The sequence below is a fragment of the Oncorhynchus clarkii genome, chromosome 31 (assembly GCF_045791955.1).
Source record: "Oncorhynchus clarkii lewisi isolate Uvic-CL-2024 chromosome 31, UVic_Ocla_1.0, whole genome shotgun sequence".
Lineage (NCBI taxonomy): Eukaryota > Metazoa > Chordata > Actinopteri > Salmoniformes > Salmonidae > Oncorhynchus > Oncorhynchus clarkii.
This window is the reverse complement of record NC_092177.1, coordinates 33102645-33119521: the sequence shown is the minus strand read 5'-3', so window position 1 is coordinate 33119521 and position 16877 is coordinate 33102645. Positions and strand designations below refer to the sequence as shown.

General features: G+C 42.5%; 1 protein-coding gene across 1 annotated transcript in view; it reads left to right on the top strand.

Annotated features, from left to right (window-relative positions):
• Nucleotides 1-16877, top strand: part of LOC139390614 (phospholipid-transporting ATPase ABCA1-like) — a 41757-nt gene that overhangs the window by 2968 nt on the left and 21912 nt on the right. The window contains exons 3-6 of the mRNA XM_071137857.1: nucleotides 1618-1759; nucleotides 1989-2107; nucleotides 13581-13702; nucleotides 14583-14780. Of these exons, the coding sequence (XP_070993958.1) occupies nucleotides 1618-1759; nucleotides 1989-2107; nucleotides 13581-13702; nucleotides 14583-14780 (581 nt within the window). The remainder of the gene's footprint in view (nucleotides 1-1617; nucleotides 1760-1988; nucleotides 2108-13580; nucleotides 13703-14582; nucleotides 14781-16877) is intronic.

Here is a 16877-nt window from a genome sequence, read left to right as displayed (position 1 = left end):
TTATATCTCTGGGGGGACCTCACAGAACAGGATCAATAAATTGGCCAGCTACCTCACCTATGCTAAAGAAGCTTATGTTTATTAGTATGGGACTCGATACTCTGCATTCTTTACGAGACACAAAATAGTGTTACAGCTATGTGTTTTGCAAAGTCAAACTGGTGGACATATTGATCCTACTTTGTGTAAGAGTCTACAAACGTGCTTTAGGATATAGTTGTGGAGGACAAAGCATTTATACAGCCACTAATAACTATTATCAATGGGATGAACACATCTCCTGAGAAATCCTTGTCTACAACAGAATATCCAATTTCTTTCATTCCCGGAAGCCTGTGCTTTTACCATCTGCCAGAAAACAGAAGCATTAGCTGGTAAATTGCATTCATTTCCACCTAAAGTCTTGGTTTGGCACTAGGCAGAGGCATACTATTCTTTGAATCATACATCACGTGGGTCTGTGTATGTTCTAACTGCTCAAACACCAGATAGGAAATACATGTTCTTCCTTGCACAGGGCCTGGCTAACCTATTGCTTTTGGGTATGGATGTAAACCACACAAAAAAATAAAATGATAAAAAAATAAAAAAAACATGACAGAGCGATAAGTCACCAAATAATGCCCTTTTTGAATATTTAAAATGGTTTATGTTGAATATGGTGATCGTTTGAAAACTGCCCAGCTAAATGCCATTTAGGATTCCGATTTATCACCCACTAGTTAATTAAGTCGGAAAACTGTGTAGGCTGTTGATGACCATCACTCTTAAAAGCAAGATGGCCACCCTGAATCTCCTAAGCACTTGGCTACTTGGGGTTATCTCTTATCTCTGCTTTCCTTTGCAGTGGGACAGTTGGTAGTCTTAAGGTTTACTGATAACACACACAAATAACTGCTTGCCTCTCGGGGAGGGAGAGACGGCATCTTGGGGGGCAAGGTCCTACATTATACTTAGGCAATCACTCCCTCACATCAATAAGGTCTGTAGCTGCTGAGTGAAACCCTTAGGATGGGACAAGACGTGGTTAGCTGATGCTAGCACATCCGCTGCTGGCCCGATAAGGCAATCTGAGAACACACATCAGCTATCTGTGCTCATCCAGGTGTACCTGCATTTTGCCTAGACAAAAATAGCATTTTGGAGCTCTGTACGTGATGTTTAAAGACCACTCTAAGTAGATCCAGCAGGTTGATGTAGAAGCCTTTTAAGTGTCTCAGTATCAGTTCAAACGTGGCTGGATTACCCGGTGTTCTCTCCTGTCCGCTCTCTGTTGATAGTGGGTGAATAGACTGAATAGAAAGATGGAATTGAATACTTTGAAAGTCTTATTTTACATTCATAGATGTAGTTGAATGTGGTGTAAACATTATTACATTTCAACATGTACCAAGTTGACTCTTTCTTCCTGGATCTCTTCCTCTGCTCTCCCGCGTCCTCTCTCTGTGTGTCTTATGAATGTACTGTACATTGACCAGTGGTGTAGTAGAGTAAATTCTTTTGCCCAACAGTTTACCCACCTTTTGCATTGGAAAAAAATAGGAAGCGTTACTTTTTTCACCACTACATAACTGACAGTGATGTTACTGATGGTATCCCTGCCTGTGTCTCCGTCAGGTCATTTCCCCAACAAGGCCATGCCCTCGGCAGGCACCCTTCCGTGGATCCAAGGCATCATCTGCAACGCCAACAACCCCTGCTTCCGCAACCCCACTCCTGGAGAGTCCCCTGGGGTCGTGGGCAACTTCAATGAGTCCATGTGAGTTCCCACCCCAAGCTGCAGCTCTATATCGGATACGTTCCCTTTAATAAGACATGAAAATATTAATACACTTTATTTTGTACTTGGCTCGTTTCATTAGATGAATAACATCCAAATAAAGAAAAGGGTCTCTTAAATGTTTCTTTAAAATATCCCATTTATAACTCGATTTGAACCAATTCAATTGTATTCTCTGTTAATCTGTTTCACTGTGGGATGTCTGTAGAATCTCTCGTTTGTTCTCGGATGCCAAGAAGATCCTGCTGTACAGTCAGAATGACCGGAATCTGGACGGCTTTAAAGACCTCATCCAAGCCTTGAAGACCCTACAGGCCAACACCGAAGGTAAGAGGCACCTCCATAGAGTGCCACAGTATGAGTCATAATACCCATAAAACAAGGAAATGATTCCAAACGTTTCTCCATCATTAATTTTCTAACGTTAGCGAAACATATACTGACCAGAAAATATCAATTCAACATGCAACAATTTCGAAGATTTTACCGAGTTTAAGGTCATAGAAGGAAATCAGTCAGTTAAAATAGATGTATTAGGCCCTAATCGATGGATTTCACATGACTGGGTAGGCCAACCCACTTGGGAGCCAGGTCCACCCACTGGGGAGCCAGGCCCAGCCAATCAGCATGAGTTTTTCCCCAGAAAAAGGCTTCATTACTGACAGAAATACTCCTGAGATGATCCCGCAGGTGAAGAAACCAGATGTGTAGGTCCTGGACTGCGTGGCTACACGTGCTCTGCGGTTGTGAGGCCGGTTGGATATACTGCCAAATTCTCTAAAACGACTTTGGAGGCAGCTTATGATTGATAAATTAACATTCAATTCTCTGGCAACAGCTCTGTTGGACATTCCTGCAGTCAGCACGCCAATTGCACACTCCCTCAAAACTTGAGACATCTGTGGCATTGTGTTGTGTGCAAAAAGGGCACAATTTAGAGTGGGCTTTATTGTCCCGAGCACAAGGTGCACCTGTGTAATGATCATGCTGTTTAATCAGCTTCTTGATATGCCACACCTGTCAGGTGGATGGATTATCTTATGAAATGAAATGAAACCAACTTATTAGAGACTACACACACACTACTACATTCACAAGAAACACCAGGGGGCAATTCATTTGAGGGGAACTCACTGCTTAGAATAGACAGTAGTTTCGCTGAAGCTGAATCAAGAGTCATTCCAGGTCTACGTAGTGCATTTCTGTTTGCCGTGCCCTGAACTTTCCGCCCCGTTGATCTGGCCCCCGAGAGTTATGCCCACTTCTGGGCAGAAAAAATAGGGTTAACACTAATTCCCTTACACTGTGCTGACTCACAGCGGGACTCCCATCCCCTTTTGTCCTGCTCCAACCTGTCTTCTGGGGGATCCTCCTGTGCCTGTGAATGACTGTAGATGGATAGATTATGCCACTTCAATTTCACACTCAGATTTCTTCTATAATTACATTCCGTTATGAGCTTTTAGATGAGTTTGTGTTTAGAGTGGCAGTGGTGGCGTGATATGAGAGGCCGTGGGTGGATGAAAGTCGGCAGAGCCTCTCCCCACTGGCAGGTTGTGGCAGGCCATGGGGTGGGCTGATGTTTGGGCACATGGCTTGGAGGTATTCTCATATGTCATTCATGATAGGACAGATTTTCCCTACTCCCTTACTTGCTGTATGCAGGGAAAGTGGTGTGAGATTCCTGTAAAGAGTGTGAGATACTCAATAGGACTGTGCCTTCTTAGCCATGTGACCTTATATTACATTAGCTTGGGTAATGGACTTTATAAAAGGATAAGCCTTTCACGGGAGTAGTATAACAACATACAGACGAGACTTCAATATCACGGTAAATACAGTACTACTGTAATAAATGATATATTTGCTGTGTCTGTGTATCCACTGGATGCTGGTAGACAAATCTCTACTGAGGTGTAATTAGGCATAAGTGTAGGTGCCTCAAACAACTAAAACGTTAAAATGAGCCAAAACAGAATCTGATTTGAGCCTTTGCTTATGGCAATAGAGGTGAAAGATGTGCTAGGTCTCTCTCTGTGGTCAATTGTTTTAACATACTTCCATTAACTTATTAGATATTGCTAATCAGTTCCTGGTTCAGTCTCCCGACCTATTTACTAGTCTAAGCATGATATTGATAAACCTGTCTTAGAGTTTGACAGGACCATTTTAAATCGCGACTCATCCCAATAGCGGCTCGGTTTATTACTCCGCCATATATAAGTATGAACAGGGATGACGCAATATCTCTTCAGCAGTGGTGGTTGATGACATTCATTCTGGCTCCTGAGTTCAGAGTATTCAGACCCCTTCACTTTTTCCACATTTTGTTACATTCCAGCCTTGTTCTAAAATAATACCCCATAATGACAAAGCAAAAACAGGTTTTTAGAAATGTTATCAAAATTAATTTTTTTAAAAACAGTGTTGGTTGATTTCGGTCATTCTGGCTCCTGAGGTCACAGTGCACTGACGATATGCCCTTTAGTACAGTCACAGGTGTGATCAAGATACTCCTTCCTGATGATCCGCGTTGATGATATCCGTTAATCAAGCCTTTCTGAACGGGATAAAGATGTTAGAACGGAGGATAGTTGAATAGGTTATCAGAGATTTGAAGGACCACAATAATAGCAAATTCCACAATAACTTTAATAAGTCTTCTGCTTGACCATCATGAACTCTTTGAAAGGTTCTGCCAGGTATTGTGTGCTTCCCTCATGCTGAGTTCAAGCTCTTCTGATTATACTCGGTGTCATTGAGTTTGTGAACAGAGCTTTGACTGCACAGTGCTCTTCCCTTAAAAGCCCTCGAAGCTTTCACATGGACCAAAAGAATCTGATATTCTTCCTTGTCATGTTTTTTTTTTTAAATCTGAATATCTTTTGTTTTTGGCAGAGACGTATTACTTTTTGGACACATTGTGGACCCACGTCTTAGTAGATACAATTTGGCACTGTAAAATGTATTTATAGTGGAGCCATCTATCTAAAAGAGTAGATAAGATTGTCTCCAACTAGGGTTCAAAAAGTCTGGGAATGTTCAATAAATTCCCCGGTTTTCCAGAAATCCTGGATGGAGGATTCTAGATTTCTATCTTATTCTCTCCTGATTCTAGGATTCTTCCAACCGGGATTTCGGGAAAACCAGGGAATTTATTGAAAGTTCCCAGAATTCTTTTAGCTCCAACTCAATTGCTCAAAATCAATGTTTTTGTGGGTTTGCATAATCTTACATTGACTTTTGCGATTGTGTTACGAGAATGGTGCTAGAATGTATAGGGGCCGTTTTACGGGCTATTTTGTGTGTTTCTGTAAGGGTGTGAACTGGCGGCAGAGAAGTCAGACGCAGGAGAGAAATAACCGTTTCCAACAGCGCAGTTTATTTACACCGGAAAACATAATAATAAAAATCAATGGGTAACATAACCCGACGCACACCAGTACAGACGTACACATACACTTACAATAAACAATCACCGACAAGGACATGAGGGGAAACAGAGGGTTAAATACACAACATGTAATTGATGGGATTGGAACCAGGTGTGATGGAAGACAAGACAAAACCAATGGAAAATAAAAAATGGATCAGCGATGGCTAGAAGGTCGGTGACGTCGACCGCCAAACACCGCCCGAACAAGGAGAGGGACCAACTTCGGCGGAAGTCGTGACAGTTTCTTTGCGCTGATCTTAACTTTTCTTGTACAAAATGTTTCCGCCATAATTTCCTATGACTGAAAAGAGCTTCTGGACATCAGAACAGCGACCACTGTTCTTCTTGAATGAGTCAGCGGCGCAGGACGTACTGCACACCCCGGATCAGGCCCGGATCCCCAATACTCGGAAGAGAAAGTGGTACAGTGGCCGACGTGCGGGCACCCAGATGAAACTACGGCAGCGAGTAAATAAACCGCCTATTGGCAAATTGTTACGATCGTCGTATGAGTGAGACCAAGGCGCAGTGTGCATAGAGTTCCACATAATTTTAATAAAGAGAAAATCACTAAACAAACTAAACATGACGCTACTGGAGTGCACAAAAGCAACTTACTGTAGACAAGATCCCACAACTAACAATGGGGAAATGGCTACCTAAATATGATCCCCAATCAGAGACAACGATAAACAGCTGTCTCTGATTGGGAACTATATCAGGCCAACATAGACATACAAAAGCCCTAGATTACAAAAACAACATACAACATACAATAACTAGAGTACCCACCCTAGTCACACCCTGACCTAACCAAAATATATAGAAAAACAGAGATATCTAAGGTCAGGGCGTGACACAAATGTACAATCACTGGAGAACAAACTCCGTTCGAGACTATCCTATCAATGGGTCCTGGAGAACTTTAACATCCTATTTTTCTCGGAAACATGGATAATATTTTAGCTGTGTTTTCTATGCGTCGGCAGCGTTGGATAAGCTCAAGGGTGGTGATGTGTCTCTTTGTTAATAACAGCTGGTGTGCAATCTCTAGTATTAAGGAAGTCTCGAGGTTCTGCTCACCTGACTTAGAATACCTCATGATAAGCTGTAAACCATATAATTTTCATCAATATTTTTCGTAGCTTTCTATTTAACAGCACAAACCGATGCTGGCATTAAGACTGCACTCAACGAGCTGTAAGTCCAGGATCTGCAACTGGATCATGGGCTTCCTAACCAGGTGGTGAGGTTAGGTAACAACACATCTGCCATGCTGACCCTCAATACGGGGGCATGCTTAGTCCCCTCCTGTACTCTCTGTTCACCCATGACTGCGTGGCCACACACGACTCCAACACCATCATTATGTTTGCCAATGACACGACGGCGGTAGGCCTGATCACTGACGATGACGAGGCAGCCTATAGGGAGGTCAGAGACCTGGCAGTGTGGTGCCAGGACATCAACCTCTCCCTCAACGTCGGGAAGATGTGGACTACAGGAACAGGAGGGCTGAGAATGCCCCCATTCACATCAACAGGGCTGTAGTGGAGCGGGTCGAGAGCTTCAAGTCCTTCTGTGTCCACATCACTAAGGATTCATCATGGTCCAAACACACCAACACAGTCGTAAAGAGGGCACGACAACGCCTTTTCCCCCTCCGGAGGCTGAAAAGATTTGGCATGGGCCCTCAGATCCTCAAAAAGTTCTACAGCTGCACCATTGAGAGCATCTTGAAAGGCTGCATCATCGCTTGGTATAGCAACTGCTTGGCATCCGACCGCTACAGAGGGTAGTACTTACGGCCCAGTACATCACTGGGGCCAAGCTCCGTGCCATCCAGGACCTCTATACCAGGCGTTGTCAGAGGAAGGCCCTAAAAAAAGACTCCAGGCACCCAAGTCATACTGTTCTCTCTGCTGTCGCAACGGCAAGTGGTACCGATTCACCAAGTCTGGTGACAGGTCCCTGAACAGCTTCTACCCCCAAGCAATAAGACTGCTAAATAGTTAGTTAAATACTTAACCAAATAACTACCCAGACTATCTGCATTGACCCTTTTTGCACTAACTCTTTTGACTCATCACGTACGCTGCTGCTACTGTTTACCATCTGTCACTTTATTTATATTTATATGTACATATCTACCTAAATTACCTCATACCCCTGCACATCGACTCGGTACGGGTACCCCTAGTATATGGCCAAGTTATTGTTAATCATTATGTGTCTATTATTACATTTGTTATTAGGTGTTTTACTTTTCAATTATTTCTCTATTTTATTTCTTTCTGCATTGTTGGGAAGGGCCCGTAAGTAAGCATTTCACTGTTGGTCCACACTTGTTGTTTACGAAGCATGTGACAAATAAAATTTGATTTGATTTTCTAGTTTTGGATCCAATATATTTCAGGAAGGGTCATCTTTTTGGTGTTCGGCAAGGCACACATTTTATAGACGGATTTTAACATGATATGTTGTAATATCTAGATTGATTAATCTCACGTTTAACAATAAAGGCATCAGCATGCTTCAGTTTGGCTGGCGCCTCACTCGGCTAGGCGAACTGAACAAGTGTGCTCTCATACTCCTTTAAAAGACCTTCGCTTGAAAAACAAGAAAAAAAGTGGCAATAGTACTGTTTGTCCATTTTGAGACGCAGTAGCCAATTCTCAAAATTGTCAGAATTCATCTAAAATAATTAAAGAAATCTGTCATTAATTTTGACATTTTTGCAGAGGAGATCTTAGTAAAGCAATTTTACATCTAACTAAGATGTTTGGTGCAGTATTTCTCAATGAAAAAATGTGCATGAAAACGAGTCATCTCTTGTTGAATGACAACAAAGACATTATTTAAGAATCCCTACTGTTGACCAATCACAGACAAAGGGGTGGAGACTTTGGCTTTGAACACTAGCTTGCCTCTAGAAAAGTGTCATGTGCCCGAGCAGCTGAAAAATTCCTCACCGAAGTCCAAAAACGAACGAAAACATCGCAAAATGTAATCATAATATATGCATGAACTCTTCTGAACTGTTTCGGCTGGGAAGCATGCGGACGCCGTAAGGATCATGAACTCGACCTAGGGCCACCAATGTTTTGTCAGACAGTCCTGTAAAAACCAAGCCCTTGGCTACAATGGCTTACCTCCAGAGAGGCTTTTCACAGGGATTCAACAGGAATTCACAAAAGCCTGTGAATGTCCCAATACAATAGACTGAAGGATTTGTCAGAGTAGATTAACTGAAAGGTGTCATGGGGGGATGGGGGTGGACTGTGACCAGTGGAGGAACATTGATTCAATTGACCTATCGCAAAATTCTAAAGCATGTTCATGGTTTGTTGGATATTTTTTGCTAATTTGTAACTCCTTTTGACATTTATTTCTAATGATTTACAGGGGTGCATGTTTTAGACAGTTAAACAAGTATGTCAGCTTTTGAAAAGGCCCCAGATTTTCAGAGACCTTATTTGCCCTCCCACCGACTCACCTCGTCTATCTTCAAACATCCCTCCAGCCGGGGGGGGTTAATGTTTCAGGAATCTGCCACCTCCTGGCCTTTTGTTCCCCCGACCCCCCACTGCCATCAGAACCCACTTCCAGCGTTTGTTCTTTGAAAGGGCCCAGGAGTTGAGGGAAGGAGCCAAGTAGAGAGGGAGGGCAGTATCCCTACACATTGATATAGTACTGGTACTGACCCTGTGAGCACAGACGTTGAAAATACGTTGGCATTTGGTCCGTCCGCACTGGCCTTGATTTCAATGTCCGTCCAGACCAAATCTGAACCCACCATGGACGTCTATATTTGGTTCAGTTTTGGTCTGGTCCGCACCGGATTTGATTTGGCCCCAAACGTAGACATCTATGATTGGTTCAGATCGAATTTTGAACAGCATAGAACAGTATAGTAAAGAAAATTTGAGTGTAGTACACTAGATTACAGTATAGTGGAGCACAGCGTAGTAGAGTACAGTATAATGTTCTATATTGTACTTTACTGTACCCTACAGTACTCTACTGTACTTTACTCTACTAAAGTACTTTACTGTGCGGCATAGCATTCTATTGCACTCTTCTGTGCTCTATGTACTGTGAAACATAGACGTCTATGATTGGTTCAGATTTAGTCCAGTCCGACCAAATTTGGTCTTGTTTGGGGTGGAGCTGATTTGATTAATACCCAGCATGCTTTGCAAGTGTTCATTTTAACATTTACATTTGGTAATTTAGCAGATGCTCTTATCCACAGCCACTTACAGTCAGTGCATTCAGCTAAGGTAGATAACAACCACATATCACAGTCAAAGCAAGAAAAACTTTTCTGTAACTGTTACTGAGAGTGTTAAGAGTTCTGTTGGTTGTAACTTTAAGCATAATCATTGCAAGTTTCAAACTTTTGAAAAAGCAAACATGTGATGGCAAAAATAGGTGTTCAAAGCTGTAATATTGAATTGGCTCTATTTTCTTTTAATTGGAATAGGAATGTTTGAATGTGATATAATTCTTTCTTAATTGACATGTGAATTGATGTACAGCTGTAGAAAGTAATTTAAAAAAATATATTTCAACGTCTGGAAAATACTTTCAACTTTTATTCAGAACCGTCTTTTAGATGTCATTTTGCTCGTGAACACCAGGTGTTCTTGTGTGTTTTTTATTTATCTGACCTAGTATTGAATCTGTGGTCTTTGTAAGATTATATTCTGGATTTTCAGTTTTTCTTACCTTTTATATTGAATACTGCATTTAAATGCTAGTAAAACTAAGTGCATGCTCTTCATCCGATTACTGCCCGCACCCGCCCGCCCGACTAGCATCACTACTCTAGACGGTTCTTACTTAGAATCTATGGACAACTACAAATACCTAGGTGTCTGGTTAGACAGTAAACTCTCCTTCCAGACTCACATTAACCTTTTGTGACTAGGGGGCAGTATTTTCATTTTTGGAAAAATAACTTTCCCGTAGTAAACGGGATATTTTGTCAGGACAAGATGCATATAATTGACAGCTCAGTATTTTCATTTTTGGAAAAATAACTTTCCCGTAGTAAACAGGATATTTTGTCAGGACAAGATGCATATAATTGACAGCTTAGGATAGAAAACACTCTAAAGTTTCCAAAACTGTAAAAATATTGTCTCTGAATATAACAGAACTGATATTGCAGGCGCGAGCCTGAGAAAAATCCAATCCTCATGCCTCATGTTTTGAAAGCGCTGCGTTCCAATGCGTCCCTATTGAGCAGTGAATGGGCTATCAACCAGATTACTTTTTCTCCGTATTCCCCAAGGTGTCTACAGCATTGTGACGTAGTTTTACGCATTTATGTTGAAGAATATCCGTAAGCGGCTACATTGCGCAACTGGTCACCTGATGGCTCCCATATTTTTTTTTTGTGTGTGTGAATTTTACCCCTTTTTCTCCCCAATTTCGTGGTATCCAATTGTTGTAGTAGCTACTATCTTGTCTCATCGCTACAACTCCAGTACGGGCTCGGGAGAGACGAAGGTTGAAAGTCATGCGTCCTCCGATACACAACCCAACCAGCCAGCGCGCATCCAACCCGGAAGCCAGCCGCACCAATGTGTCGGAGGATAAACACCGTGCACTTCGCAACCTTGGCTAGCGCGCACTGCACCCGGCCCGCCACAGGAGTCGCTGGTGCGCGATGAGACAAGGACATCCCTATCGACCAAGCCCTCCCTAACCCGGATGATGCTAGGCCAATTGTGCGTCGCTCCACGGACCTCCCGGTCGCGGTTGGTTACGACAGAGCCCGGGTGCGAACTCAGGGACTCTGATGGCACAGCTGGCGCTGCAGTACAGCGCCCTTAACCACTGCGCCACCCGGGAGGCCCCCAGAGTGATTCTCGCGTAAAATTCTGAGGTAGCCATTATTCCAATCGGTCCTACTGAAAAACAATTGTCCCGGTGGATATATTATCGAATAGATATTTGAAAAACACATTGAGGATTGATTATAAACAACGTTTGCCAGAGATTATATTCTGGATTTTCAGTTTTTCTTACCTTTTATATTGAATACTGCATTTAAATGCTAGTAAAACTAAGTGCATGCTCTTCATCCGATTACTGCCCGCACCCGCCCGCCCGACTAGCATCACTACTCTAGACGGTTCTTACTTAGAATATATGGACAACTACAAATACCTAGGTGTCTGGTTAGACAGTAAACTCTCCTTCCAGACTCACATTAAGCATCTCCAATCCAAAATGTAATCTAGAATCAGCTTCTTATTTCGCAACAAAGCCTCCTTCACTCATGCTGCCAAACATACCCTCGTAAAACTGACTATCCTACCGATCCTTGACTTCGGCGATGTCATTTACAAAATAGCCTCCAACACTCTACTCAGCAAACTGGATGTAGTTTTGTCACCAAAGCCCCATATACACCCACCACTACGACCTGTATGCTCTCGTTGGCTGGCCCTCACTACATATTCATTGCCAACCCACTGGCTCCAAGTAATCTATAAGTCTTTGCTAGGTAAAGCCCCGCCTTATCTCAGATCACCATAGCAACACCCATCCGTAGCACGCGCTCCAGCAGGTATATTTCACTGGTCATCCCCAAAGCCAACACTGCCTTTGTCTGCCTTTCCTTCCAGTTCTCTGCTGCCAATAACTGGAACAAATTGCAAAAATCACTGAAGCTGGAGTCTTATATCTCCCTCTCTAACTTTAAGCATCAGCTGTCAGAGCAGCTTACCAATCACTGTACCTGTACACAGCCAATCTGTAAATGGCACACCCAACTACCTCATCCCCATATTGTTATTTATCCTCTTGGTCTTTTCCACCCCAGTATCTCTACTTGCATATCATCATCTGCACATCTATCACTCCAGTGTTAATGCTAAATTGTAATTATTTCACCTCTATGTCCTATTTATTGCCTTACCTCCCTACTCTTCTACATTTGCACACACTGTACATAGATTTTTATTTTGTGTTTTTGACTGTATGTCTGTTTATGTGTAACTCTGTGTAGTTGTTTTTGTCGCACTGCTTTGCTTTATCTTGGCCAGGTCGCAGTTGTAAATGAGAACTTGTTCTCAAGTGGCCTACCTGGTTAAATAAAGGTGAATTTTAAAAAAATTAATAAAAAGTTAAGGACGAGCTTGCAAATAAGCATTTCACTGTACTGTTTACACCTGCTGTATCCTGTCCACATGACAAATGAACTTTGATTTGAGTTAGCAGACGATTTGCAGTGTGAATGTCGTCACTGTGGTTGAAAGTGTGATGTGCGCACAGGAGGTTGGTGGCACGTTAACTGGGGAGGATGGGCTCGTGGAAATGGCTGGAGCAGAATAAGTGGAATGGTATCAAATACATCAAACACATGGTTTCCAGGTGTTTGATGCCATTCTCTCCGTTCCAGCCATTATTATGAGCCGTCCTCCTCTCGGCAGCCTTCTGTGGATGTGTCACCTCATTCTCCACAGGTCTTTGTCAACGGTTGATTATTTCAGTTCACACACAATGAATTATGGAAATTGATGTAATCTGGCAATGGGCTACAGTCTGCAAGGTGTTTGGTGTTGATGTTGTTGTTGTTGAGGGATGTCATTGTTGAGGGAAAATGTACTTAATTCGATTGTGATGTGTTTTTAAGTACTTCTGGATAAGAGCGTCTGCAAAATGAATGAAATGTTAAAGGCACCTCATTGAAATTATCAACAGCAATCAGAAGATGTTACCAGGCAGCAAATGTGTGTATATTGCTATTTTACCTCTCATGGACCCCAGTCTACTTCGGTGTTGGCCGTTTTGCCTTGAACATGTACAGAATTGTCCTAGCCTATGTTGTTGTCAGTATTTGCATAGGGAAACTCTTCTCCAGCCTCTGAAAAGCTATTCATGAAGCTACCTTTAAAAGGTAGGGTTAAAGGGGGGTTAAGTATTCACCTGCTTTTGTTTGTGCCGCTGGAGCCACAGCGTAGTTGTTTGTTTAGATGTTTGTGTGTGTGGTCTGAGGAGGTATAACTTACTGTCCTGTAATTTGAACTGTAAAATACAAAAAGAAAGCTTATCCAAATAATCCGGCAATCGTTTTGTAGGGTTGGTCACCTGAGTAACTAGCAACCAATCAGATGCAGCTCCATGACAATTGGGCAAAACAAAAGTTTGAATGAGGTTGAAAGCTAATACAGTACCCACAACTAAGGAAAATAGCATGATTTGGCAGAAGGAACATCCAAAACTTGCTAAATATCCCTATTACGATAGATCATTCCATCCAAGCACACACACACACACACATACCTAGTAATGTCGGGGTATAGGAGAGGGCTAGTTTGAACACGTTGTTGTGTTTATTTCCCACAGGATTCAAGCTGAAGGATTTCCTCCACGACAATGAGACCCTGTCCACTTTCCTCCTGCGAAACGCCTCCTTCTCGGAACACGCCGTGCACCAGATCATTGAGGCCGACGTGAACTTGGAAAAGGTAAGAGGGGAAAAACGCCACCCTCCCAAAGTTCTGAGGCAAAAGCCTATTACTGCGGTCAGTTCAGTCGATCATGGACAGTATTAGAAGCCGTGTAGTAGTTGCTGAACATTCCCAGTAGCGGATATAGAACAGGTCAGTAGCGTTTCTGGGTTAGATTTGATGGAGCACCTGTGAGTTAATTAAGTCTGTTTATTTCAGGGACATAACCCTTTAGAGAGAGGGCAGAGAGAGGGTAGAGATGTCTACTGCGGTGTTTGAATGTGATGAAGCAGTGAGTACACCAAAGGCATCATCTTCCACTGTCTTTGTTCTCTCCTCAAAAACATGAAGATATATTTGTTTTCTTTCACAGTTTTAGAAACTGCCATCTGGTTTTTCCTATCCTATCCCCCCCCCCCCCCCCCGTTAAAGATCTTTTAAATGTTCAAGGTCTCCTGTTATGATTTCCCACTGTAGGCCTATGTGGAAATAATCTCAACTAGGCCTTATTCTTCAGCTAAATGGATTACAACAATTTGATAGTGACAATGCCCTCACATTACACACACAATCCTGCAGCAGCATGAAGCAATGGGAATCTAGATACAGTATGTAAACAATTCAGGTCCTAATATTGCTCCGTGGTATCCAACCCCGAGATAACAACATGCATGCAACTCCAAAGTCACACGGCCTTATCCCATGTGTGTTTCTCAATTCTGTTCTTTCAGTACCCCCCAAGATTACGTGTTTCAAATGTTTGTTCGAACCCTGCACGAGCACATCTGCTTAGATTAATGAAAAACGTGCAACTTTGGAGGTTTGAGAAATACTGTTCTCTGCCTGTCTTTAGTCATTGCTCCATTACCCATCGACCCTTCTCCCTTTCCCTCTCCAGGTGCTGGTCAAAGGTTTCGGTGTCCACCTGAGGGACATGTGCAAAAGCAACGGCACCAGTGTGGAGGACTTTGTGACCATCACAGACAGCGAGGTGTCCAGTCTGGTCCAGGAGATCCTCTGCCGGTCCCCAGGCTCCTGGCTCAACCAAGCAGAAAGCCACTTCCTCAACAACCTGGACTTCCTAAAACCAATACGGGTAAGCACAAATGGGCTCTAGGCCTATTTCTTAATTCCATTCTTTTACTTTTTAGATGGTTGTGTATTGTTAGATGTTACTGCACTGTTGGAGCTAGGAACACAAGCATTTTGCTGCACCCGCAATAACATCTGCTAAATATGTGTATGCGACCAATACAATTTGATTTGATTTGAGGTAGAAGTTACCTCGAGACACTGATCTCAGACGGTCAGTTTTAGCATAGAAATGTCAGAAGATCCCATTACAAACTTTACAAACCACATAAGAGATGTTCCTCCTGTCAGAGGTTTTCCACATATTTTCTAGGTTATTGCCACCCAGGGCTCAAAGGTCGCATATGCTCCTAAATATTTTGCTGAGCAACCTGACATTTTAATATGGGAGCACCAGTGCGACTACAAATAAAATCACCCAGAATAATTGTAGTTATGATTAAAATTTTCCCTTCCGCTGCCTCCGAGTCGAGCGCCATACTCCGCGGACACGTAGAGCAAATGAAGTGCACCTATTGGCCCACGGCTGGCCAATCGAGCGCACAGCAAAGTTAACACTGTGATATTTAAAAAATGTAAAACCATGACGACAGAGACTGTCAACAAATACAGCAAAGCTGTTTTTCTGAGTGAGTTCATGTTTACATTTTTATGTGGAATAGACACCGGCTGGGATGCGGTTTTAACAAATTAGCATTCGGGATTAGACCCACCTGTTGTATAATTACATGAAGAAGCCATAAAATGTGCTTCAGACAACACTGTAGCTGCAATGAATATCAAAGTGATTCAAAAGGCCTACAGTATTAGTATTAGCGGCTTGTGTCTATTTGAATATCAAGGAATATTTCAATTTCTCTTGTCATAAAGAGTAACAACATGAATTTGTGGATGAGGCAGAAATAAGACCGTGTCCGCTTTTTGGTCACGGTCAGTCTCAGCAGAGCTGAAGGAAACTGAAACTGACCATCAGATGCAGGCCTCATTAGTCCAATAAAATGAAAATCATTATTTCAATGTTTGATCACTCAGCTGTGCCTCAGTCACAAGTAATACAACAACTGATCTATTACTGGTGTGACCATACCTTCATTTTTAAACGGTCTGAGAACAATTAACGTTGGCAGGGCAATTCAAGCATAGCCAATATGCGATGATAATGTATTGGGCCTATAGTCTACTATAGCCTATAGCCTACTGCAGAGACTTGTTTCTAATAGGTTAATGTTGCATAGGCTTATGTTTTCTAAGTCATGCTAAAAACAAATCTGAGCAGTAGATCTCGACGTGCATTTTGACCCAGAAAAAGTGACCACTGCAATACAAAGGAATGAATGACTGATCTCTTGATGTTCGTGAAGAGACAATGCTACAGGTAGTCCTTCTCAATAGGAAAACAGTGCTTTTACAAAAGGTAGAAATATAATATTCCACAAATGACTTTGTCATTTCAGTGACGGGTATTTGTTTCAAAATGTTTGCCTTTTAAACAACGTCTTTCCAGAGTTAATAGTTTCAAGTGCTCCGCGTGTGCTTAAAAAGTAGCTAGAAGAGAAAAAAAAGCTTTTCTGATGCTCCTAAAATGTTATGTTGTGCTCCGAATAAACATTTTTAATTTAGAACTCTGTTGCCACCTGGCCACAGGGTCGTATAGCCATGGGTTACGTTGACATTTGTCTGTGGTTAATTAACGTGGCTTTGGGCAGACACTATTGATCAGAACTCTAGTTGTTTTATTGCCCCTTCTGAAAATCTGCTGCTTCTAGAGGAGCTGTGAAACCAACAGAGGCCACCCAGCAAGTCGGGGACGGCCCAAATGAGTTGAACTGATTTTTATCAGCAAATCAGAAACGTTCTCTGAGAGGGAGGGGATTGCAAAAAAAACTACAAATGTATAAAATATCTATTAAGGGCGCCAGCCGAACTGAAGCATTCTGACACCTTTAGGGACTTTGGAATGTGGACCTTACCCCTACCTCGTAGCTAGTTGATATAGTGGCGAGGATCAATTCTCATCACAACAGAGGCCCACCACAAAGCCCCCCTCCCATGGTTGTTTTTCTCCACTGAAGACCAGAGCCAGGTGACCTAATTCACTGAC